General features: G+C 46.5%; 1 protein-coding gene across 2 annotated transcripts; it reads right to left on the bottom strand.

Moving 5' to 3' along the window:
- Positions 1–771: 771 nt before the first annotated feature.
- On the bottom strand, positions 772–25,896 carry nrbp2a (nuclear receptor binding protein 2a). Of its 2 annotated transcripts, none has more exons than XM_076972327.1 (18): positions 13,832–14,011; positions 13,573–13,695; positions 13,191–13,292; positions 12,905–12,994; positions 12,754–12,794; positions 10,896–10,990; positions 9,461–9,484; positions 8,313–8,396; positions 7,954–8,009; positions 7,657–7,752; positions 6,925–7,057; positions 4,782–4,884; positions 4,636–4,686; positions 4,386–4,521; positions 3,705–3,758; positions 3,478–3,541; positions 3,115–3,170; positions 772–2,932 (listed from the first exon to the last, which is right to left on the bottom strand). In XM_076972327.1, the coding sequence occupies exons 2-18, from the start codon at positions 13,648–13,650 to the stop codon at positions 2,840–2,842; spliced, it is 1,356 nt and encodes a 451-aa protein (XP_076828442.1). In that variant the 5' UTR covers positions 13,651–13,695; positions 13,832–14,011; the 3' UTR covers positions 772–2,839. The 2 variants fall into 2 exon arrangements, with proteins under 2 accessions (XP_076828442.1, XP_076828441.1); XM_076972326.1 differs by lacking the exon at positions 13,832–14,011 and adding an exon at positions 25,251–25,896 and having other exon boundaries at positions 773–2,932.
- Between the last annotated feature and the right edge of the window lie 923 nt (positions 25,897–26,819).

The raw sequence follows: 26,819 nt of genomic DNA, 5'->3' as shown, positions 1-26,819 counted from the left end.
ATTAAGGCAGTGAAATGAAGTCTGTTTTACTGACACACTCACGTTTCATTAAAAGAGTGTGGAAGGCGGATCGCCTCATTTGAGAGGTTTAAGCCACACCAAAAGACAGATTTATGCATTAATTCAAAGCGTAGTTCGTAAATGCGGCCGTCTTTTCTGCAGTGCATGTGGAGATGAAAACACAATGACACTCCATTCCAAAGGAAAGTATATAATAATAAGTATAAGTATTATTATTATTATTAATACCACAAGGATCCACAATTGGGAATCTTATTGGTTACATGCTTTTGTGCAGGTAGAAGTCCTTGCTCTCTCTTTTGCCTTCACCAGTGCTAAAAGAACACAAGATCTAAATTAAACTTACATAAAAAAATATTCAGTGAAAGCTTCCCATGTGTCATTTTCCATTCTGAACATTTTAAAGAGTTTGAATATGTACTGCTAAATCATGTTATTGTACATTTTGATAACAATGAACAAATCAAAATGCCAGATGTGCAGCTAGCTTATTAGACTTCAGGTATTCAGAGGTTACTGAACAATAATTTTTTTATGTTTCTACAGCTAGCTTTTCAATGGGAAGTAGAGTAGATTACTGTAATATTGTGAAGAATTTGCCAAGCTCAGTCCCATTCATCTAATCTCGGATTACTGACAGGAAGTTACAATTCCATCAGAGGATCTTATAGCTGGGGGCATCTAGTATGTTTGCTATTCTGTTTGACCAAAAATGTGGTAAGAACATTCTGGTTCTGATAATGCAAGCACATTTTTATTGAGATGTCAGGAGTCTTTGTTTATAACATTAGTATTGTATAGTATAGCATTAGTATTAAAACATCTTTGCAGTTCCAGTCAGGAATAAACTGAGCCATTAGGACCCCATGATCAACAACAAGATGCATGTGACATTTAGACGCTCCATTGCTGGGGTTCTAAAGGTGGAGCGCCCCCTCTAGGCAGTTCTGCGTAGTGTTGGAAGAGACAGCATGCCAAAGACTGATCATGCCCACAGAACGAGGACTGGGTTACACACGAGACAAGAGAATCATCAATGGGTCTGGGTAGGATACAGCGCTGATGTCGTCTTCTTCTTAGTCTTCTTTAGATAACTGCCCCATCTGCCATCGCTACATCCAGTGATTTTAACGAGAGTTAATGAGAGTTACATCTTTTGGCATTAAGTGCATGTAAACACGTCTTTGACACAAAATTAGAGTTTAATAGAACAGAAGGTTCAAATAGTGCAGCATGACACATAAGCTCAAGACAGCCCTTTGTCCCTTAATGGAGGGACTCCTAGTAGACCTTTACACAAAGGGTTTGCTCATCTAACATTGTAAAACACCAATAGCTCCATCACATACTGCACGACTTCTTCAAAGAGCTGCTCTGAAATTCTCAAGTGCCAGTATGTGGTGTCTGCTACACTAGTTAGCTTCTGTTCCATGGTGTGATCATGCCTGTGTTTGATAGTGTGATGCTACCTGCCCAAAATGGTGTATTGCACTTTTACTACAAAGAGCACATCAAGCTTACCTTAAATACGTGCATGGGCATGGAGAAATGGACACATGGGCACACAGACCCAGGCACAGGAACTCACACACTGGCACAAGCACACAGGCACGCACACACGGGCATGAGCACACGGGCATGTGCCCACTCCTTAGCCCTGGCTAATTTAAGGTTTTGCCATTATTGCCAAACATTTAAATGAATGAAAATGCACCACAAACCTGTATGAATCAAACTCATTGAATAATTACAATAAAGGAGGAAGCAGTACCATTTACCATCTACATCTGATATTCTTTTCTCACATAGGCACTTTGTGCTTTGTAAGAACCATTGTGAACGAATGGCAAGTGTTTCAGGGTTATGGTAGGATACGGGGCTGATGGGAAGTGTTTCAGGGTTATGGTATGAAACGGGGCTGATGGGAAGTGTTTCAGTGTTATGGTAGGATACGGGGCTGATGGGAAGTGTTTCAGGGTTATGGTAGGATACGGGGCTGATGGGAAGTGTTTCAGGGTTATGGTATGAAACGGGGCTGATGGGAAGTGTTTCAGTGTTATGGTAGGATACGGGGCTGATGGGAAGTGTTTCAGGGTTATGGTAGGAAACATGGGGCTATAACACAAGTGTTACAAGCAGCAAGGCTCCTCTGCTGTATTTTGGTACATTAATAAATTCACCATTAGGGTTTTCCCAGCTTTACTAACCAGCTAGAATCTTTCATTCGTATTTTTACAAGAAAGTAGAAATAAACATTTGGACAGACTTCTCTCACTGCGAGATATTAAAAAGTCACTTTATAAGTCACGTTTAATAGCTGAAAACAATAAATAGACATTTACTGCAGGGCTGTTAAAAATATGTTGACAGTTTGAGCCAACATGTAGTCTTGACGGTCCCAGAATATGCACTTATTCACAATGCCAGTCTCATTCTCCTCCATTTCTGGGGCCTTTTTCCATGCCAGGAGCTTCTTAAATGGGGAATAAATATTGCCAGAAGGTGAGACAGCATTGGGAACATACACAAAAAATCCATAAAACATACAAAGAATGTATGGAATTGTGTCTGTAGGTGCCAGAGCTCCACAGGATCACGAGAATGGTCAGATTCCCAATAACTGATGAGCTCTTTGAAGCCTTGGACTCAATGGGCCTGAATGGAATTCTGCGATTGTGTTGGCCTCTTCAAGACACGCCCCTCTTCAAGACACGCCCCTCTTCAAGACACGCCCCTCTGCTTTGCTTCTTCGCCACCTCTTCAGCTCCCTCTCTGCTACGAGCCACTTCTGCTGCTCCACGGCGGAGCTCAGACGGCCTCAGTTCATCAGCACGACTGTGGCGGTAGACGGCCCCGCCCAGTGTTGACCCAGGGCCTCCTCCAGGAAGGTCGTCAGTTTGTCACAGTCCTCCTGTGAAACGGCAGAGCCCCATCAGTCACTGCCGTCATCATTTACACAGCAGCCAGCACACACTGGTGCCAAAGAGTTAAAAAAATGTGCAAACACAGTCAGCAGCAGCGGTCAGCTGTCTGTGAGGAGTTCAGAGGGTTTGTTGTCAGAGTGCACAGTCTTCCCAGCCATGATTCACCTACCTCGCTAATGAAGGCGTGGTGGACAAGTTCACCAGCAAGGTCTCTGGGACGGTCGGCTGAAAGACATCACATTGTGTTTAGTTTCTTACTGTTGTACACTGACATTAACATCCAAAATATGGATTTAGAAGATTCTGTTTAAACATGACGCTGATCTGCAGTGGTACAAATGGACCTCAGTTCCACCAGTAAATGTGGAAAAAAACAATATGGTCCAAAGAAATTTGTGATGACAGTTTAACCATAGCAACTACAAAGCAACATGGGTATGACAAGGAGGAGACCACCCCGCCCCCCTGGAGGAGACTCCACCCCCCCCGGAGGAGACCCCGCCCCCCTGGAGGAGGCCCCATGTCACCTTACTTGGCAAAACATCACAGCTAAGCTGGCGGTGCAGTTTGTCATCCATCTTCAAAAATAGAGAGAGCTACAGAGATGGAGGAAACAGAACAATAAATATAATAAAGTAACTGAATAAATACACAGTAAACACCAAATACAACACAACCATAGCTGGACACCATGGACACACATTAGGTTAAGGTACCCTCAGAGAGCTAGGGTTAAAGCAAGGTGTGCGTTACACTCACATGGCTCCTGGTCCCCTCCTCATTAGCCTCCAGATTACAGTGCATCTGGACAACCTGCAGAAGATAAGAAGCAGGACCTCAGACAAGCAGAACTGCACAGGAAGTACTGGCTCCGCCCTCTCCCCCAAAGAGAACTGCACAGGAAGTATTGGCCCCGCCCTCTCCCCCAAAGAGAACTGCACAGGAAGTATTGGCTCCGCCCTCTCCCCCAAAGAGAACTGCACAGGAAGTATTGGCCCCGCCCTCTCCCCCAAAGAGAACTGCACAGGTAGTACAGGCCCCGCCCTCTCCCCCAAACAGAACCGCACAGGTAGTACAGGCCCCGCCCTCTCCCCCCAACAGAACCGCACAGGTAGTACTGGCCCCGCTCTCTCCCCCCAACAGAACCGCACAGGTAGTACTGGCCCCGCCGCTCCTCAAACTGCTCAAGCATCTCAGGTTCAGTTTACATAGCCGTTATTGTACTACGCGTTAAAAATACACCAAGTGTGAATAAGGCTGGAGATTACAACTCCATCATTAATGATGAACACAAAAACCTGAGAGGGCTGCTTACCTTAGAGACTCACTACCTACATAAAGTCCACCTGAGAACAAGAGCAATCTGAACTAGTGCAAAAGACAACCCTGAAGGCTGCACCCAATTACCCACAATCCCCTCCGCTTCCCAGAACACCCTACCTTCCTGGTCTCAGTCTCTTGGGGTTCAGGGGTTGGAGTCTTCACCGTCTCCATGTGCTCCTGGGACAGGGAGAGAGCACGTGGGAGTGGGTGTGGCCTCTGGGACGCAAAGTTCATCAAGGGGTAGATTCCATTCCTGAACAAACATGAGGGGTGAAAGGTCACTGCATCATCACACACCCCTCAAGGGACTGTAAATATAGTTTAAAAACAACCCCAGATGTGCCCGACTGGTCACCTCTGGACTTACTTAACATCCTCAAGGAACTTGTCCAACTCCAACGGAGAGACATGAGAGTACCTTTCAAATGCCATAGAAAAGTCAGTGAAGACAGGATGAAGGCAGTGAAGAAGGATGTCAAACGTAATAAACAAGCCTAGACATGAGGAACCTACTTTAACTGGATTCCAGGCCGGTCACCATGACTGATCTCTGCCATTATGCCATTTGGGTCAATAGATTTGGTCTTCTCTTCCACGCAGTTCTCAGGGAGGAGATCTGTATCATCAGGGATTTACAGTCTATTAGCTCTTTAAAGGGAAAATGGTGTGGGGATGGTGTGTGGGGAAGGTGCGTGGGGATGGTGTGTGTGGTATGTCCTCAGCATGTCTTTTGTTCAGTCTGCATGACCAGAGGCTTGGCCAGCTCTGATAAACATGTTACATCCAACATAAACTTCCAACCAAAGAATCAGCTCTCCTGCTAAGCTCTACACACCACTCAGGACACAGGGCCCCTCTACACACCACTCAGGACACAGGGCCCCTCATACACACCACTCAGGACACAGGGCCCCTCATACACACCACTCAGGACACAGGGCCCCTCTACACACCACTCAGGACACAGGGCCCCTCTACACACCACTCAGGACACAGGGCCCCTCTACACACCACTCAGCTCTTTATCTTTGTATAGGACACGGGGCCCTTAGCTAAACGAACAACCTGACATACATTGCTGGCTACTCTGTATCTAAAGGAATCTTCAAAACCCATTTTAGCATCATTTGCTAGCAGCTTGAAACTTGAACTTAAATGTGTGTTTCCTTATGTGTAAGCACTAGTGATGCCAAGCACGTGTGTAATTCTTTACTGTACTTAACACATATTTTGTATTTAGATTTTTTTTCTTTTGACTCCACTATATTGTGTGAAATCTGTCGTTCCTTCAGGCGCGCGAGTTCTTTAAAAAAGTAACGGAACAAAAGAAGCGTGAAGCACGCACACCAGTCAGCGTTGAGTTCAATGGTGGCGCAGCAGTGTAATGGTTAGAGAGAACAGATCCCCACATACAAATGGACGAGACTGTAACTAAACCCACGGCCTTATCTGAGAGAAAATATGAAGTACTCAAAAAGAAAAATGACTCCTGTGGTGGAAAATCTAACATTTTCCATGATGCTATGCTTTAGTAGTATATGTTAAACATAATAGTGTGTGTGTGTGTGTGTGTGTGTGTGTGTGTGTGTGTTAATCATGCAGGTAGGGCACTGAAGCCATTCAGTGTCTGGTATGGCTCAGTAGGCCTTAAAATTGTATTGTCTTTCCCCTGGACGTCCTCAGCCCATTCCTAGAATGAGATGTTCCTAAACTGACCTCGCCGGAAACGCCAGCTGGTCTCCTAGTCTCAACTTGGAAGTCGCTTCTCAGACCATCACGAGACTGCCAAGCGTAGATGGAGCATGAGGGGAGGGGCCAATATACATTTGTCCAATCATGTGTGAATTATGCCAAGTTTATCCAATCATATTTTTAATCACCTCATGTTCACCTCATGAACACCTTGTGTGCTTATGGATTGAAGTATAAAAGATGAGAGTTCCCAGTGTTCCCAGTTCCTTGTGCGTTTGTAACAGGGGTCTCTGGAATTCATCCATACTTGCTTAATACATTCATTTTACTTTATTACCTTACACAACTGCTTCTGACTTTTATTGACCTCACCATTTGAGGTTTACAGAATTTCAACCACACTCCTTCGCTTTAAAGTGCCTTTTCTGCCTGCCTCAGTCCAATTAGATTTGTTCTTATAAGAATTCCCCATCCAGTGTTAGGAAACACGTAGAAGCTATTATCACAGGTCTACTGGTCATTTACCTTAATGAGAAATCTAACAATATCTTGCAGCAAACAACGATTTCTAAGTCCGACATAACACTTTATGTTAGAAAACAAATTCCATTTTGACAGGTTTTATAGGCAGAGCATGGGGCTAATATTAAAGCCTTTACTTTTAGTACTTAAGTACATTTGAAGGCCAATATTTGTACACTAACTCGACTAGAGGACTAAAGGGAGGACTTTTACTTGTACTGGAGTAATGTTTATCTTGGGTATCTGTACTTTAACTCAAGTTCATGGTTTGTGCACTTTGTCCACCATTGGTAAGCACTAGTGATGCCAAGCCCAGGTGTGTAAGCACTAGTGACGCCAAGCCCAGGTGTGTAAGCACTAGTGACGCCAAGCCCAGGTGTGTGAGCGCTAGTGACGCCAAGCCCAGGTGTGTGAGCACTAGTGTCTGTTGGTATCCGCTTACACTGGTTGTTGATGAAACAGTGTGCAGCGAGCAGCTTTAAGGAGTGGACCTCAAACAGCACCCGGTGGAAGAGCAGGTCGTGGGCGCTGGGTCTGAAGGAGGCCTCAGTGCGAACGCAGGACTGCGTGAACTCCTAAATACAAGCACAGGAAGGAGAGAACACTTCCACTCAGTACTCCACCCAGCCCAGTACTCCACCCAGTACTCCACCCAGCCCAGTACTCCACCCAGTACTCCCCTCACTCAGTACTCCACCCAGCCCAGTACTCCACCCAGTACCCCACCCAGTACTCCCCTCACTCAGTACTCCACCCAGTACTCCCCTCACTCAGTACTCCACCCAGTACTCCACCCAGTACTCCCCTCACTCAGTACTCCACCCAGTACTCCACCCAGTACTCCCCTCACTCAGTACCCCACCCAGCACTTTCTATACACTGCATCTCCACATGCACAACACATATCAAACGCCTACGCTGTTCCTTCACCTCCAGGGTTGAATATTCTTCTACAGTGTTTATTTGTGTCTAGCTTTACTGAAACACTACAGGCACGCAGCCCACACTGGGCATTTTACTGTGTCTATATACGCTTTATAAACACAATCTGTGTGGACCTAAATGAATTTGAGCTTTTTTGTGCCAGCTTAAGGACAAATCTGATGATTATTTTACTGTATTCGTTTACTGTACTGGAAAAAGGGCAGATTCGAAGAACAGGAGTGAAGTTTACCCTCATGAGAGGGTCCTCCAGAGACATCCCAGCATGCACCACAGCCTCTTTGGAAACAGCAGTGTCACCATTAGCCTGGATTTCCAAAACAGCCATCTGAGTAACACACACACACACACACACACACACACACACACACACACACACACACACACACACACACACACACACACACACACACACACACACACACACACACACACACACACACACACACACGATTGGTGAAAGAAGAAAGAATGGAACACATGGAAGTATATTTCTGCTGCAGTGGTAGTACAGAATTGGGTTTTGTACCTCCAAAGCACAGATGCCAAAGGAGTATATATCGATAGAATAGTCATCCTCAGCAACTGGAGAGGAAGAAAAACAGACTAGAGTGAGAAAGTATTGCAAAGGGGAGAGAGACGGGGAGATGGAGAGACGGGGAGATGGAGAGACGGGGAGATGGAGAGACGGGGAGATGGAGAGACGGGGAGATGGAGAGACGGGGAGATGGAGAGACGGGGAGAGGGAGAGACGGGGAGAGGGAGACAGGCGGGGAGAGGGAGACAGGCGGGGAGAGGGAGACAGGCGGGGAGAGGGAGACAGGCGGGGAGAGGGAGACAGGCGGGGAGAGGGAGAGACGGGGAGAGGGAGACAGGCGGGACACTCACGGCCATACTCTGGGGCGAAGAAGTGCTGGTTTCGCAGTTCATCTCGATGCTGGTGGACATTTCCATGGATGGCCTCCGGGAACACTGGGAAAAGACAAGCTCACAGATTCAACAACAAACCCCCATCAAACCTCAACAACTAATCTCATCAGTTCAGCAGTGACCAGGACCCTTTCTGCTCTAGAAAATACAAACAACCATAAGTTATTGTTTGGATTCCAATATGGCCCAGCAGTCCTCAAAGTGCAGCTGCAGTGACCAAACGCAGTGTGTGTGTGTGTGTGTGTGCGTGTGTGTGTGCACCAGGGGAGCTGCTCACCAGGCACAGCGCGCACTCTTCACACTACTTACAACCTTTTGGTTTCTAGTATGTATAGACGGAGTTGGCCTATCCAGATGTCCCAGCGTCCCCGTCCGCTGGACATGGTAGTATGTACAGGCCCAGTGTGGACACACCTGACTGAATCTACGTGTTCAATAGTAATTAAGGCATTTTAATCTAATGGATTATGTGCAAGTTTGTTTCTAAGAGATTATAATATGGGCAGCGCTAGGGGTGCCTTGATTAAAGATCTTCTCTTTCTGAGCGTTGGCTCCTTCCCCTCGTGTGTGAGAAGGTCTCCAGGACTGATGGAGACACATCACAGGGGACTTCCCCATGACGCTGCTTCAGAGAACACCAAGAGTGTCCAATGCTGTTATCAAACGAGAGGATTCTTCAAATAATCCAGATAGTCAATATTAGTTTATTACAGCAACATCACATACGTGATAAATAGACCTTCCCAGTCTATTTAAGAGAGAAAAAAGAGTATGTGTCCTAACTTTTGACTTTTATTGTGACTTTATTAATAATGTATTTATTCATAGTGTATTTATTTATAATGTATTTATTCATAATGTAATAATTCATATAGGATTAGCTCCTACTATAGAATGCTAATAAAAGCCAGGCAGCTATAAGCCCCACCCCCAGAGGGAATAATACAAATGAGGAAGTTGAAGAATGCACACAAGCAACTAACAGCTGTAATTCAGTAAATACAAACAGAGCTTCATGGAATGAGCATCTGGAAATCACCGCTGAGTTCACAGATTCACCAGGACAAGCTTTTTACGTGCACCCAGAAGACGAGGAGAGGACTTACCATTGACGAAGAGTCTGTGCCAAACTGTGGAAGAAGTCAGAAAGAAAGATGAACTGCACCTGCATAGGCTCTATAGCACTATAACAGTGTTACACTACAACACCACTACACCGCTGTACTACAGCGCCTCACTGCACTACAGCACTTCACTGCACTACAACACCACACTGCACTACAGCACATCACTGTACTACAACACTACTACCCTGCTGCACTACAGCACCTCACTGCACTACAACACTGCTACACTACAGCACCTCACTGCACTACAGCACCTCACTATACTACTGTACTACAGCACATCACTGCATTACTGTACTACAGCACCTCACTGCACTACAGCACCTCACTGCACTACAGCACCTCACTGCACTACAGCACCTCACTGCACTACTGTACTACAGCACATCACTGCATTACTGTACTACAGCACATCACTGCACTACAGCACCTCACTATACTACTGTACTACAGCACCTCACTGCACTACAACACCTCACTGTACTGCTACACTACAGCACATCACTGTACTACAGCACCAGTGCATGTCACTGCACTACAGCACATCACTGCACTACTGACTTCACTACTGCACTACAGCACCAGTGCATGCCACTGCACTACAGCACGTCACTGCACTACAGCACGTCACTGCACTACAGCACATCACTGCACTACTGACTGCACTACAGCACGTCACTGCACTACAGCACGTCACTATACTACTGTACTACAGCACATCACTGCATTACTGTACTACAACACATCACTGCACTACTGACTGCACTACAGCACCAGTGCATGTCACTGCACTACAGCACGTCACTGCACTACAGCACCTCACTATACTACTGTACTACAGCACATCACTGCATTACTGTACTACAGCACATCACTGCACTACAGCACCTCACTATACTACTGTACTACAGCACCTCACTGCACTACAACACCTCACCATCACTGCACTACTGACTTCACTACTGCACTACAGCACCAGTGCATGTCACTGCACTACAGCACGTCACTGCACTACAGCACGTCACTGCACTACTGACTGCACTACAGCATGTCACTGCACTACAGCACGTCACTATACTACTGTACTACAGCACATCACTGCATTACTGTACTACAACACATCACTGCACTACTGACTGCACTACTGCACTACAGCACCAGTGCATGTCACTGCACTACAGCACGTCACTGCACTACAGCACATCACTGCACTACTGACTGCACATCACTGCACTACAGCACATCACTGCACTACTGACTGCACTACTGCACGTTACTGCACTACAGCACGTCACTGCACTACAGCACGTCACTGCACTACAGCACGTCACTGCACTACAGCACGTCACTGCACTACAGCACGTCACTGCACTACAGCACGTCACTGCACTCAGAGGAGCACGGCACATCATACCTGAGCCAATCTTGATGAGGCCATTGTGCTGGATGAAGATGGTGTCACAGGTCAAGTTTCCATGAATGATGGGCGGGTCACAAGAGTGTAAGTAACTGTATGGGATTGGAGGAGCAGAGGAAGTAACTGTGTGGGATTGGAGAAGCAGAGGAAGTAACTGTGTGGGATTGGAGGAGCAGAGGAAGTAACTGTGTGGGATTGGAGGAGCAGAGGAAGTAACTGTGTGGGATTGGAGGAGCAGAGGAAGTAACTGTGGGATTGGAGGAGCAGAGGAAGTAACTGTGGGATTGGAGGAGCAGAGGAAGTAACTGTGGGATTGGAGGAGCAGAGGAAGTAACTGTGTGGGATTGGAGGAGCAGAGGAAGTAACTGTGTGGGATTGGAGGAGCAGAGGAAGTAACTGTGTGGGATTGGAGAAGCAGAGGAAGTAACTCTGTGGGATTGGAGGAGCAGAGGAAGTAACTGTGGGATTGGAGGAGCAGAGGAAGTAACTGTGTGGGATTGGAGGAGCAGAGGAAGTAACTGTGTGGGATTGGAGGAGCAGAGGAAGTAACTGTGTGGGATTGGAGGAGCACAGGAAGTAACTGTGTGGGAGGAGCAGAATGAGGCCATCGGCTGGACGGCAACAACACAGCAACCGGTACCGAACCATGTTGCTGAAAAGTCCCACATATTGTCTGACCCTGAAACCCCTAGAGTGGCCTCACACTGAGCAACCAAGACAGCAGTGAACACCCACCCAATATTATTATTATGCAGCACTGACAGAATGTCGTGTTGTCAGTAAAATGCTAAAAACTGCCCCTCACTGCCTCACTGATTCCCTCACCCAACCTTCATCCCCCCACTCAACCCCCCAATCCCCTCACCCAACCCCTGATCCCCTCAATCAACCCCCCAATCCCCTCACCCAACCCCTGATCCCCTCACTCAACCCCCCAATCCCCTCACCCAACCCCCCATCCCCTCACCCAACCCCCCATCCCCTCACCCAACCCCCGATCCCCTCACCCAACCCCCGATCCCCTCACCCAACCCCTGATCCCCTCACCCAACCCCTGATCCCCTCACCCAACCCCCGATCCCCTCACCCAACCCCCGATCCCCTCACCCAACCCCCGATCCCCTCACCCAACCCCTGATCCCCTCACCCAACCCCTGATCCCCTCACCCAACCCCCGATCCCCTCACCCAACCCCTGATCCCCTCACTCAACCCCCCATCCCCTCACTCAACCCCTGATCCCCTCACTCAACCCCTGATCCCCTCACTCAACCCCCCATCCCCTCACCCAACCCCTGATCCCCTCACCCAACCCCTGATCCCCTCACTCAACCCCTGATCCCCTCACTCAACCCCTGATCCCCTCACTCAACCCCTGATCCCCTCACCCAACCCCCCGATCCCCTCACCCAACCCCCCATCCCCCCACTCAACCCCTGATCCCCTCACCCAACCCCCCATCCCCCCACTCAACCCCTGATCCCCTCACCCAACCCCCCATCCCCCCACTCAACCCCTGATCCCCTCACCCAACCTTCATCCCCCCACTCAACCCCTGAAAAAAAGTACACAAAAAAAAAATACATGAACTCATTTAAATGCTTTGATAACGTTTAAACTTCCATGTCTGGGTTTTCAAATGTTTCCAATAATGTGATGGTGACACCATTAAAAGCTTTTTATTCAGTCTTGGGGCCCAGGAGTGTGTATGTGATTAGGTGGAGATTACAGTGGAGGCCGGTGCTGGGTGGAGAGACCCTTGGCAGGCCAAATCACAGAAACTACATTCATGCAGATTTACTGAGATTAACGAGTCAGCTGTGCTGCAACATCTAAGATGGCGTCCTACATCCTACCTGAGGGCAGACAAGATCTGTGTGCACCATCTCTTCCATGCCTAGAAACACACGCACGCACACACACACGTTACACATGCACACCACTAGGGGGTGCTGTACTGCATGTTAAATCATAAGTGAGAAGTACATGGCACTGGGGCATTCCTACCTTCACATTCATCGTCTTGTGGTTTTTCTTGGTTTTCTTCAAAAACTGTTTGAGACTTCCAGACGACATGTACTCAGTGATGAAAATCACCTGTGAAATGAAGATGACGAGGTTAATATATACTGCACTTTGGCATATAGCTGCTGCAGTGATATTAGTGTTGTACTAGGGGTGTGTGTGTATGTGTGTGTGTGTATATATATGTGTGTATATTTGTGTGTGTGAGAATGTGTGTGAGTGTGTGTATATATGTGTGTGAGTGTGTGTATGCGTGTGTGTGTCCCACCCTGGCCCGGCTCTCCCTGGTGTCCAGCCAGTATTTGTGAAACTTGACAATGTTTGGGTGCTCCACTTGCATCAGGTTCTCAAACATCTCCCTGATTCTGTCCTACAAACACACACACACACACACACACACACACACACACACACACACACACACACACACACACACACACACAGAGTACAATCTCTTAGCTTCCTGTGTTGCCACAGTGTTTCATTAGCAATGATACATTCCCACTGACTAACTCCATGTAACTGCGGAACGAACATACACTAGTGAGTAACATGAAGTTCTGACAGCCTCCCCCAACCCCACCCCGCCGACACCCCCACCCTGCTTAGGGTGTGCGCATTGGTGTGATTAAATTGTAGTGACCATATACCTCATGTGCCTTGAAGACCTTCTTGTCTGAGAACTGCACCTCGTTCCACACGACCTCCACGCCCTCCTCCGTATCCATGGCCAGGGAGGCACTCTCGATGCCCGGGACGTTACCCTGGCTGACCTGGGGGTGAGGAGCCGAAGAAGAGGAAGCACCATGGGGTGAGAGAGCTCAGAGTGTCTGCCAGATCTCCCACATGATTACGGCATGAGCAAAACAAACCAGACTTATGATGAACCTGTTTACAAATGTTACTTACAGGATGAATCCAAATTTAGCAAGAGAAAGGATGCAGTTTCACCATTTCACTTCCCGATTCAGCAGAATTCCTCAACAGAAGCTTATCATGTGCTTGTCAGGACTCTCCCTCTCCCACATTGCAAATACAGCTCACAAAGCAAAGAGGAAGGAGCCGTCTCACTCCGTCTCACTCCATCTCACTCCACTCCGTACTCCACCACAGTGACTCCTGAGGTCAGTGCACATGGGCCGTGAGTGACACCAGCGTCATGTCTTACTTGCCAGGGTCAATGTTAACACCAAACCTAACTCTAACCCTAAACCTAACCCCTAACCCTTAACCCTAACCCTTAACCCTAAACCCTAACTCCTAACCCCTAACCCTAAACCGTAACCCCCGACTCCTCTATACAGTCCCGCCACTAACTGTGAACTTGTGCAGGTTGCGTGAAACAACCAGTCTTTGAACCGTTCGTTTGCAAAGTCCTCTTAGTCCCTCGTCTCTTCCTGCCTGGAGACAAAATGTCCTGAACAATCAAAACACGATCTGAAGAGTGCCCCCCCCCCCCTTTCCATCGCAAGTCTACAAGAGCATTTATTTATAAACAAAGAGTGGAAGACACCCCTGGCTGTGCACACACACACACACACACACACACACACACTCATGCTGAGGAACATCTGTTCCTTCAAAGCTGAATTTTTCCGTGTCTATAACCAAAGTTCTACTTTCTTGTCCATTATAGTGACCTGTGCAGGGCACAGACCGGTGCAAATGTTTGCACAGTGCTTTTGCACATAAACGAAACAGAGTAAACACACTACAAGGCCACAGGGTCCATTAAAGGCAACTTCGCAGACACAGAATACGGCCATAGTGGGGGACAGTCAAGACTTTCCTAGAAGGGCATGTTTACTCATTGTCTAGGGTGCTAGAGCGATGTGCGGAACAGTACAGTTAGACCACAGAACAGTCCAGTTAGACCACAGAACAGCTGCTCACAAAGGCCTCACATGCACCCCCCACCACACACACACACACACACACACAAACAGAGTGGGGGTAGTTATTTAATTAATCCTGTGTCGAGTGAAATAATGCTCTTGGCCTCTGCAATTTAGTTAATCACGAAGAGCTTGAATGACTGTGCTGTATTTAGCAGTAGTGCTGCAGCACAAACATGCCGTCTGTGCTGCAGCAGAGAAAACACATGCAGCTTGAGACTCAACGGGGCCATTTCCACAGAGGGCATTCTGAAACGTACAAGGTGATTTTAAATTACCAAGCAGTACAACCCCCCAGTGGGTCCAGTTCGTACCCCCCAGTTCATACCCCCCAGTGGGCCCAGTTCGTACTCTCAACAGGCCTGCAGTCTTGGTTGCAGCCAGAGTCTTAGTTGCTCAGCCAAAAGACACTCAAAGCCTTGGCCTCCTGAATCTGGCCTTAAACAATTAATGAATTATATATACACCACTAACATAACTGGCACAAAAGGATCAGTCATCATCACTCATTCATCCTCATCACCACAGCAGGAGTTGGCTATTGCATTACAAGAGAAGACTTGCTGATGGATTTGTTGAACACCTTTGGACCATCATGATTAAGGATGTCAATTCCAGTGTTGAGGCATTTTAATACTAATGTACATTGTATTAAGTTGCATTAAGGACATATCTGTTAGTACAAACAGTTGCTGCTATGGCAAAAATGAAATTAGGAAACTAGGAAATTAGGAAAGAAAATGAACTTTGCTTTGCTTGCACAGCTGATGAAGGACCTCTGCCCAAAACTGTAAAACTGTTTCTCGTTGTGTACCTGAATCTGCACCAAAGACTTCTCTCAAAACCTGTTAAAAACAGACCCAAACTCCAGAGGTTCAATAACCAAGAAACAATAAACTCGTAAATCCAGCCCATTCCAGAGTCTGTAGCTCTCCACGCTCGTAAATCCTGCTCCCATGAGCCTGTGCTGCTGTTCCCCCATGGAAACCACCACTGCTGCAGATATCTGCCCTGACTTGCTCTCCTCTCTTAGAATCACAGGTTAGCTTCGACAGTCCCCCCCCTCCCTACACCAACACATCAGACAGGTGTTCCTGAAGCTCTATCATGGAAGAGAAACCATCAGACTATCAAGCTAAAGGAGGAGCTTAGGAGTAGATCAGGCATTGGTCACAACTTTGCAAAGTGCTCACCATTCTGGAAAGCTAGGAGACCTTCTGGTAGTACCTAGATTTGGCATTACATGGTTCTCAACTTTGTGATGATGATGATGATGGGTGTGGGTGTGTGTGAGAGACCCGCCTCCCTGGTGCCACCTGGTCCACAGAGGCCTGGTCCTGGCTGATGCTCTCTCCGTCTATGGCTGCACGCTGTCCTTGCTCGGAGACGTCAGAACAATGCAGGTTGTGTAACGGCCCAAGCAGGACAGCGACTTCGGAAACTCCGTTTCACATATGAAAACAAACAGCCCATTGTGAAGCAGCAGTGCTGCTCAAGCCTGGCCGCCGAGATCAGACAGCCGAGATCAGACAGCCGAGATCAGACCCCCCAAGGGCTCAGACTGGGTGTACAGCCCCCCCAAGGTCTTCAGCTCTGGGTCCTACAGAACAGCGTCTGATGGTGTGTTTGTGTGTGTGAAGCATCATCACTGCTTTATACCAATTAGCACACAGCAGCCCAGGAATGGAGTCATATGTGCAGGAGGCAACAGTTCACTTAGTATATCATCAGTGCCTCTTCATCCTCATACTCTTCATCCTTTCACCGAGTTCAGTGTCAACATTCCGTCACTCTTCTCACGGAAAGTGGTGAGGAATTAGAGGCTTTTCCCCCACGTTTGCCTGAAGGGCTTTGGCATTCTCAGAACTGTCATCTTTCATCTTCTCCTTTATGTGGAAGTAGAGCTGGGCGATATGGGAAAAAATCTTATCACAATAACTTCTCATATCAGCCGATATCAATATGTATCATGATATAAATCAAATCACTATTTGAATCACTATAAAATCACCTTTATACTTTAAGTGAGAAATGAACAACACAACTATAACCCAACTCTTGTTTCTGGCTACAACCTGCAGATTGTTATTCACAAGAGTTGTTATACTTTGTAAAAGTTTTGATATCGTCTTCAGACATAGATCATAGCCACCAAGGTTCATAAATAGCATTATAAATTTGTTCAGTACAGTGTGTTAACAGATTCACAACAGACAGTTGTCAGGAAAGAGTTCCAAAGTTTAATAATAAGAGTTGTAACTGAAGAAGAAAAGTTGTAACTGAGGGGCAGAGACACAGATAAGGGAATTAACTACATTTCAGAGTCTGATTGAGCGTCATAGACAGTAAATCATAAATCCCCTTACATACAGTCTCATTACGTTTAATGCCGCCGTTTCGACTCCTCAGGAGAATCCGAATCCCCTCGTCTGCACACATATAAAGACGCTACAGATGATATTCGTGATTTCTGTTGTTTGTATGCATAAATAAGACGCTTTCTTTAATTGTTCATCATAGCAAAACAAAACTACAGTGCGCAATGATCCACTGTAACCGAAATGTCTGATTAACGTCTTTTTTTTGGTGACTTATCTGGATGTGTAGGCTATTCCACATAAAGCATATGTTTGTACGTTCAACACACAGTGTCTAATGTAATAAACCTTTTAGGGCGTACTCACACTAGGCACGGTTTGCTCGTTCCGTGCTGGGGCCCGGTTATCCCCCCTCCCCACTCCCCCTCTGGCCTGCACTCACACTGCCTTTATCAACCCGGCCCGAGCACGCTTACGTCATCACAACGGCGCTTTATTTGGAAAAAACTATGGAGTTCACGATTCTCTTTTTATTGTATTTTTGGAGTCGTTTTGGGAGTGCAGAAACACGGTGCAAGCACAGATTTATCGATAATTTAACACAACGATTGTCTGCTAATCGCTTTGCCGCTATGACTGTTGACAAGTGAGTGTCGCATCATTTGCCGCTATGACAAGTGAGTGTCGCATCACTGACGTCATGTTTGAGTTCCAGCGAAATGAACCAATCAGACGAGGCACCAAGCGAGTCCACATGAATCGTGCCCTGGCCCACCTCTCCAAGCGGGCCCAAGCACGGTTAACTGATCCGGGCCCGGGCACGGTTGGAGCGCTCACACTAGCCAAACGCACCGTGCTTCGGCAGGGAACCGTGCCCGGGCCCGGATCACAGAGCCTAGTGTGAGTACGCCCTTAGATTGACCCTTTTAATGGAGGGTTTAATTTTAACCCGAATATCATGCAATTCTGCGAAGGAGTCAGAATTCAGCACAACTGAAATTAATTTCTAAAACTCTTTTAAATGTGCTAGATAGATAGCGGTTTAGATGAAAACTACGGGTAAAGGTATTTAAATGTACATAGCTATGTATTTAGATGAAAACTAAAACTTTTTCAGGCTTAATTACTTAGCAAGCTACATTAAAGACCTTTACTAATTCAGTCCCGTGCTACATACTGAGATCCTGTATAATACAACTCTTGTTTCTAGTTAATAACCTATACTGTTATTCCCTTCGTTTTACTAGGTTATGTTTAGGCTATTTTGTAGAATCGTTTTGAGACATGGCATCATTTTTCTTACACGTGATAAAATCGCTTATCACTTTATTTCACATGTAAGCCAACTGCAAATGTAGCAAGCTAGCTAGGTATTCCGACAGAAACTGAGGCTTAAAATCCCATTTAATACAACGTAGTTTCTATCTAAATAACTAGCTAGTTTAATTAATACAGTTGCTACATCTAAAGAGCTTTACTACTTAAGTCCCGTTCAACGTAATGAGAAACTGTATAACACAATAGTTGTTTATGGCTAAAACAGAATGCCTGGGTAAAAGCATTTGTCCAGTAAAAATGCTGTTGTTTTGTGGCTGGATTTGCAGCGTTTCTGAATTTGTGGCGCGTTTCTGAAATGTAGCGCACCTGTCCTCATTTTAATGAACTTGCTTTGCATATTTATTTATTATAAGCCGCCACCATTCCTACATTCAGTGCAGTGTGCTTCAACCAACCCTGAAATGGTTGGAAATCTAGTTCATCCGCTTGATTGGTCTGGGCGGCGCTATTGTCATTGGCTATTCATGTTGTCTGTCAAATCATGGCGGGAATTTAATTTTATCGATTTCTATCGAATGCTTCTTATATTTCTATCAAGACAACGTTATATCAATATAATAATCATCATCATTTTATCACCCAGGCCTATGAAGAAGATTCAAGGCAGCCAGACAGCTGACAGAGACGAGGGGCTCCGGGACTGTCAGCTGGTCTCACTGTGTGAGCATCCTGATTAATCACTGCATTCCCATGATGCATCAGAATAATCACGCAGGTCACGTTTTTTTTGTTGATGCAAAATACATACAAACACTGTAGCAGCGTAACTCCATTCTGGTATTGTGTCTATGTGAGTGCTGACCCATTGACCACGCCCCCCACGAAAAGCGCATCTGTGCTCCAGCATGAGTGAGCAGAGCACCTGCCGTAAGCTTCTCCAGTAGACACCACACACTCTGGCTCAGAGGGGTAGACACTGGCTACCTCACACTCCCACACTCAGTGCTCTGGGACCGGCAGACAAGTTTTCAATGTGGCAATATTTGTGGCAGCACTGTGAACATACAGCCCTGCCAAACCTGTAACTCCACGGATATCACCATGACAGCTAGAATGGCTCCCCCTTCCTTCTCCTCCCTCCCTCCTCCTCATTCTTTCTCTCTCTCTCCCCCGACACTACAACGCTACACTCCATCTTTCTATGACCTCTAACCCTGCAGTAATGATGACCACAGCCAGGAGAGGCTGCAGGTGAAGACCATGAAATAAAAGCATACATAGCCCAGCGTCTGTTACATCTTGAGTGAAACAGGCGTAAATTACACACCTTCATTTAGACAATGTCTCTGGCCATGCAAATACATGGATTTGGTCCAGATTATATATAAAAGATTAGATTCTTTTATAATCTGTGTGAGGGAGATAGAATTTTAGGCCCGAACAGTCGGTGTGGTTCCAGTGGTTATATAAGCATGGGCACCCTCAGATTCCACATGAAAGAGGATTTTTTTTTCAAGTTAATCCTCCTAAACTAGAGTGAGATTGAAGTGTACTCAAGCATCACACAGGATTATGGTCACATCACCCAGGATTATGGTCACATCACGCAGGATTATGGTCACATCACGCAGGATTATGGTCACATCACCCAGGATTATCGTCACATCACCCAGGATTATCGTCACATCACCCAGGATTATCATCGTGTGCTACAGGTTTCCTGTGAGCATGATGCACTGTGTTCTTAAGATGTTCTGATTTAGTCATTCTTGTGCTTAAAGTTTCTTTAATTAGATACACAAGAGAGCTGCTACATGTTGTCTAGTTCCATTAGCCTGTGTGGCTAACATGGCCTTGGTAAGAACATGAAACGAGCACAGAATCATTCAGTCTGTCATCACAGGGTAATTCTCTCATACAGCCCAGACGATACCGAGCAAAGCAGCTTTGCTGTTTTAGGAAACCTATGAAAGAAAAAAACACGTTCAGGTTCCTCGCGTGTCAAAGCAGATGAGCCTGACAGCTGTATCAGGGCACTTCACGCTACAGACCGAGGTCTTGATACAGCATGCTCAGAGATGCACAGGACTCTGGGTAAATTCCCACCTTCATACTCTCATCTCCCTTCTCCCGAGTTTGTGAATACAACATCCATAATATCAATACATAATCAAAAACCTGGGGGTTGAACGTTGGGGGCTCAACACTGTACGCCGGGGGCTGAACGCCAGGGACAAGCTGTTCGGTTTCTCCACGGTCAGCAGAAGCTGCATCAGAGGGCAGAACTGCACATCCGTTATGCCTGTGAACGTGGTGATGCAAGACCTGCAGCGGGACTCACGCAGCCGGGACTCACAGGACGAGGAACTCTCACTGGGCTTTGCTATAACGTCTCACTTCCTCTCACTGAGCTGTCCTCCAGCCTGTCATCCTGCAGGCGGTGTCAGTAACCAACCCCCCCCCCCCCCCCCAGAACCCCGGACACAACAGACCTGGATCAACACACTCCTGACCTCAGAGAGGGACAAAGGAGAGATGTAGTCAGCACTTTAAACACCCATCTGGAACTTCAGGCCTGTGCAACCCTCAGTTGTCTTTCTACAATGTTCTTCATTAGTTCCTCTCCACTGCACCAACATCAAACTCCTACTGCAGGTGGGAAGTGTAACGTCACCTGAGCAGATTTCATAGGTACATCTCATAATAGTCAAGTGTCATAAGATTTAACCAGAAAGGTCAGACCAAATTATTGTCTCAGTAACCTGCCTTCCCACCACAAACAAAATGGAGCTGACTGACATCGTCGAATTTAGAGCTTCCACCAGTATCTCCACTACACAATCACACAATCCTGGGAGAGGAGATGTTGGCAAACAGGGGCTCAGTGGCAGCTGCGCAGGAGATGAACTTCCTCATCACCACAACTCGTCACCTGCTAGTCACATGGTCTGATGGCATGTCACAACACAGCAATAACACCACCCCACTTAAAAAGACCATGACAGACCTGTAAAGGTGTGGCGCACAACACCACGGCTCTTGAAGGAGGGGGCCGACTGTAGCTCAGTTTGGAGTTGCCTGCAAATGACCTTATACCTTTCTATGACCAAGCACAAAACCCTTACCAACCTGAACCAGGGAGAGGGGACATGTACTCATAACATCTCCCTTTCTCCTGGAACACAACAGGGAGGAGTTCCAGGACAACACGAAGGGAAGGAGTTCCAGCTTCCACTGCCCCAGAGCCATGGTCACTCCCCAACCCCTCATTTAAGACTGGAGGGGAAAACCCCACGTTGAAGAGAAGTCTGGGTTCTGTGTCCTGCGTAGTCTTACAGCACCGTGAACACATGAGCAATGATGTCTCTGTGCAGACGCAGCAAAAAAGGAAACTCCTCAGTTTACAATCTTACAATGGTGGCGGGGCGGGGCCTTTCTGATGCCACTCAGGTGGTGGAGGGGCGGGGCCTTTCTGATGCTACTCGGGTGGTGGAGGGGCGGGGCCTTTCTGATGCCACTCGGGTGGTGGAGGGGCGGGGCCTTTCTGATGCCACTCGGGTGGTGGAGGGGCGGGGCCTTTCTGATGCCACTCTGATGCCACCTAAAACATTTACATCCCATTCAAAGATGACTGCTTAACAGACATTAGTGCAGTCAGGTACACGGTCTACAACCCAGTAGGGTAGCACTGTGCAGCAGAGCCACCTAGACACAATCACACTGTAGCTGCTATGACCTCAGACAGAGCCACCTACACTCACACTGTAGCTGCCGTGAACTCAAGCCTCTCTGAGAGGCAGGGGTCACTTTTAGGGGGCAACAGAAGAGCTCAGGTTCTCCTAACACAAAGAATGCTAAGCATCCACTTAAAGCCTTAATGCAGACACGCTCATTACTGAGGCAGGTTTGTGCAAGATCCTTCTGAAGGGCCAGGACTACTGCAGGAGAGGATGGCAGCGGGCACTGTCTGCAGCTGAAAGATACAGTGAGGAACACCTGAGCTTAAATGATAGTGAGGAACACCTCAGCTTAAATGATACAGTGAGGAACACCTGAGCTTAAATGATAGTGAGGAACACCTGAGCTTAATGATACAGTGAGGAACACCTGAGCTTAATGATACAGTGAGGAACACCTGAGCTTAATGATACAGTGAGGACACCTGAGCTTAATGATACAGTGAGGACACCTGAGCTTAATGATACTGTGAGGACACCTCAGTGAGGCATCTCTACAGAAAAGGCAACCATGGCATTGCGAGCGTGCCAGGAATATTATGAATCAACATTATTGATTCACAATATCAAGTGTCTTCAAAAACCAAACTTCCATTGAGTGCATATTACATAGTAAAATGATTTAACATTTGTTTCTTATTAATCATTTGATGTATTATTCCACAGTAAACATTCAACATTTGAATAACAATTACAGAACTTGTAATCAGTTACAGTAATCATTATACTGGGTGTGGCTTTGAAATAACAGTATCTCCCTAAATGCTGGAGGCTTCACCCGGGCGGACTGGAGCTCTGACTCAATGGTTGATCACGGATTGCCAAGGACAAACTGCCGGCAAACACACATTCTTATCTCTCAGTGCAAGTGTGTGTGGCATAAAGAGAGAGCCCAAACAGGAGAAAATATCATATCATACATCATAGAAACAAGCTCAAATGCTATATATATTATATATATATATATATATATATATATATATATATATATATATATATACACACACACACTTTTAGTATATAAAGTACAATTTTACATTGTATTTCTTTGCCATCCTGTCTTTAGTATAAATAATTCTGTTCATTAATTCTGTTGGGGGGGCGGGTGTGAACTTCAAAACGGCTGTTCCATCCAGAGGCGCGTGCGTGCAGCCCTGTGATCTCATTCATGTTCTCGCGTGGCTGCTGCTCTTCTCAAAGCATCTCTGAGGACAACACTACCCCCCTTATTCGTTCAGTTCGAGCAGCCTGCAGGGGCTGACGCCAAGACTGAAGCTTCCTTTATCCAGCTTCTATAGACTGTTGGCAGAGGGCCCACGGATACATTAGGTACAGGGTTAACGTTTCAGCGAGTGGTCAAGTGTCAAACCTTACAGAGAAACCGTATGAATGCCATTTTATGTCTCGAGACAAACGCTCAAATGTTCATGCCTGGCTCCCGTGGTTGCCCCCAGAAAGGATCCGTCAAATCCACTGCCTAACAGCTAAAAAGGTGGAAACTATTGCGCAAGAAGGCCCAGTTTAACACGAGTGCCAAGTTGGCTGTGATTACTGTGCACTCCAGTAACATACTCTTTCTGCTGCCTCGTAACCGAGCTCGCGCCCGTGAAGCCCGCCGCCGTAGTCTCGTGCGAAACCCGGACGAGGTTAATTACCGCGTGACCTAGAAAGACGAGCTAAATCCCAGGATCGGTGGTGCACGGCACGGAGGAACGACACGATCGATACAACAGCTTCACTATGGCATACGCGGCCCTTTAGCCGTAATCGCTCGATCTACGAGTGTCGTAAACAATTGAATAAACACAACCCAGAACCGCGATAGATGGTACGGTCCGCCTGAAGTATTGCTGAGACTATTCACACAGCGCCGAGACTCATTCACACTTTAGTGCTTTATATGAACCCAATAAGAACCCTCACTCCAAATCAAACGAAGATTACACTTACAGTGCACTGAGGGAATAATCCCGAATAGATGGGTCAGCCACCACCATTAATCAAACTATGTGGAGATTTTAATAAAAATCAAATGCATTATTTGAGGAATGTGTACAAAACAGCATGTGCCTCCGGGATAACGGATCTTTGGAAGCATTAACCGCAAACACAGAACATACAGGGACAGGAAGACAGTAACCTGCAAAGTGAGGACACTTCGCTTCCAGCCCACACCTGTTTGTGGAAAACATGCAACTATTGACAACCGGGAGCCGAAGCGTGCAACACTAAACAAAACGCGGCATTCACCTTAACCACGCGGCCTCGGGCGCATTCAAATGCAGAGAGGCAAAGCCGTGCAGTAACGCCACGCAGCTGTTACAGTAACGCCACTCAGCTGGTTTATAACGAGCAAATAATTAAATTGTTGCTCCCTGCAGTCTGAGTTTCCCCGCTTATCAAATGTCTTCAGCGAGGAGCGTCTTGGGAGATCACCCTAACAATGTAACATGGAAAAACCGCCGAGAACAAAGCAAGTTATTTATGACCATCTGCAGTAGGCTATGCCCAGAATAACTGACGATCAATGATAGGATTCGTTACACATTAACCGCATGCTGACAAGTCCCGAGTCGGAGTTAACAGGTCTACTTGTCTTGTGTCTGTGAACATGTGTCCATATAGATAAGGCTTTAATACTTTCTAACGAACAGTTATCTTGAAGTGAAGGCCAGAAACAGCAGCCCACCACAGTGCATCACCGGATTAACTTCCAAATGACACCCACACCCATGTTAACTTGCTGTTAAACTCCCCAAACGCACGTGCACGAGTGTGGGGGTTGTTGTGCGTGACCTTTGGTTTCGTTTGTGTGCTGCGGGAGGGAGTTTATACCATTAAAAGCATGCACTGGCAAACATCCATTCCGGCTATAAAACGCACTTTTCCAATATCCGCATAATCTATAGTGAATCTGACCACCCAATATTGGTCCCACGTCCTTGCCATGATGATTTTTAATCAAATATCGTCATGTCGCTGCTCTCGTGGTGCTCTTTGCAGACAGCTAAACATTAGCATTCATTCCTGCGTATAAGCAAGACTGTTTGGGAAAAAATCCTTAGGGTTTCACGCATGGCGTTGCGGGAAACGACCCTACCTGTTCTTTTCGCTTCTGCCAGCGGCCACACGGGCTTTCTTCCAGGATTTCGCTCTCATCCTCACTCTCCTCCTCTTTCCCTCCGGACTCCGATATTCTCTCCGGGACAGACATGGTCATTTTATCCTTGCGTGGTGAATTCTCCCTTACTGGCCCGTTAAGCCCGACTACGCACAAAGGTTGTGCAGGGCTGCGATTTGCATCAAAATTGTAAGTCACGACCGAGTAAATGAGCTACGATCTCATGTTTATCATCATTTCAGATCGCGGATGTATTGCCCAAAATCTGCAGATTCACACCGTGCACGGCGCACGCGAGTTAGCGCGAGCCAGATAAAGCGCGAGAAACGCGTCTCCGCTTGTGGAGCAAATCGATCACGGTCGCCGAACGCAAAGAAACAGTCGAAGATCTCCACTCGAACGTTTAATCACAGCGTGAAGTGGACGTGCGAAACGTGTAGCAGCGACTCGACGGCACACGACCCCAGTGTCGCGTTCAGCCCAACCCAGGAGGCTCCAAGCATCATTTCATCTACGTCCAGCTCTCTGGATTGTCGAGTGCTTTTACAATTTCCTCTTTTTGAAATTCTACCGTAAATCTCGGACAATCGGCGCAGGTTCGGCAGAGAGGGGTCCACTGGCCCAGCCGGTTTGCTGCTTTGCAAATTCGTAACCCTCCTCTGGAAGGTTTTCACAGCACAGAACAGACTACTGTTGGGCAATAGCAAATACCAAACACACACAACTGTGAGGAGTTCTCCACCTTGCCAAAGAAAACAACAAACGTGTGAATAATCATAACAGTTTTCCGATATGGTTTACAGCAATGCATGTGAGGATTTGTTGTTTTTCAGTTACCTTTATGTTTGTTGAAATAATATTGCGGTAAAGATTTGATTCAAACATAAATTCCTTTCGCCAAACAACTAAATGTGCTGCAGACGTTCAATATTTAGGCCTAATTTACCACAGCCAATTCAGTTTAAACGTCAAGAACAGAGAGAAACAGTATCAGTCTCTTTAGTTTGGGTCTGGTATACAAAGATTTAAATCAAGTACCAAATATATTGATAATATTACAATAACTATTGTTTTTGTGAGGAGAGTAGCTTTGTCAGTGCAACTAAATATTTCTTAAATGTACTGCATTCGTTTTTAGTTGTACTATTTATTGAAATGAGACGTACTAGTCTTTGAAGACCGTTCTCTATAGTATGTGTTAGCAGGATGTGGGAGAGGAATTTATTTCTCAAACTCCAGCAGAACTGCAAAGCGAAGACCCACCCCATGATCTAGTCACATAATCACGTGACCGTGGTGCGTGCACTGAATCACACAAGTCTAATACAAGTCAGGGTCAGACAAAACCACGATAGAAAGAGTACTAGAATGCTTTAATCCTTAGCCTATTACCGTTGGATAGAGAAATAAACGTCTAAATTGTTTCTAATCTTTTGCGCCCTCTGGAGGTTACACACATTCGGGAATGTTTAGATATACCAGAAATACAGAAAACTTCTGTGGAGTGAACACAAACTAGAGAGGAAACACACCATGAGCCACTGGTGG

This window comes from Brachyhypopomus gauderio, chromosome 14 (assembly GCF_052324685.1).
Source record: "Brachyhypopomus gauderio isolate BG-103 chromosome 14, BGAUD_0.2, whole genome shotgun sequence".
Classification (NCBI taxonomy): Eukaryota; Metazoa; Chordata; class Actinopteri; order Gymnotiformes; family Hypopomidae; genus Brachyhypopomus; species Brachyhypopomus gauderio.
The sequence above is the reverse complement of the archived record's forward strand: the minus strand, read 5'-3'. Positions and strand labels throughout refer to the sequence as shown.

Excerpts from the sequence above, each read along its gene's own strand:
- nrbp2a (XM_076972326.1), bottom strand. The coding sequence starts at position 25,370 with ATGACCATGTCTGTCCCGGAGAGAATATCGGAGTCCGGAGGGAAAGAG. Across the intron at positions 13,293-13,572 it reads AGGTCTTCAAGGCACATGAG|GACAGAATCAGGGAGATGTT; the intron begins GTATATGGTCAC and ends GTGTGTTTGTAG. Across the intron at positions 7,753-7,953 it reads TTGGCATCTGTGCTTTGGAG|ATGGCTGTTTTGGAAATCCA; the intron begins GTACAAAACCCA and ends TGTGTTACTCAG.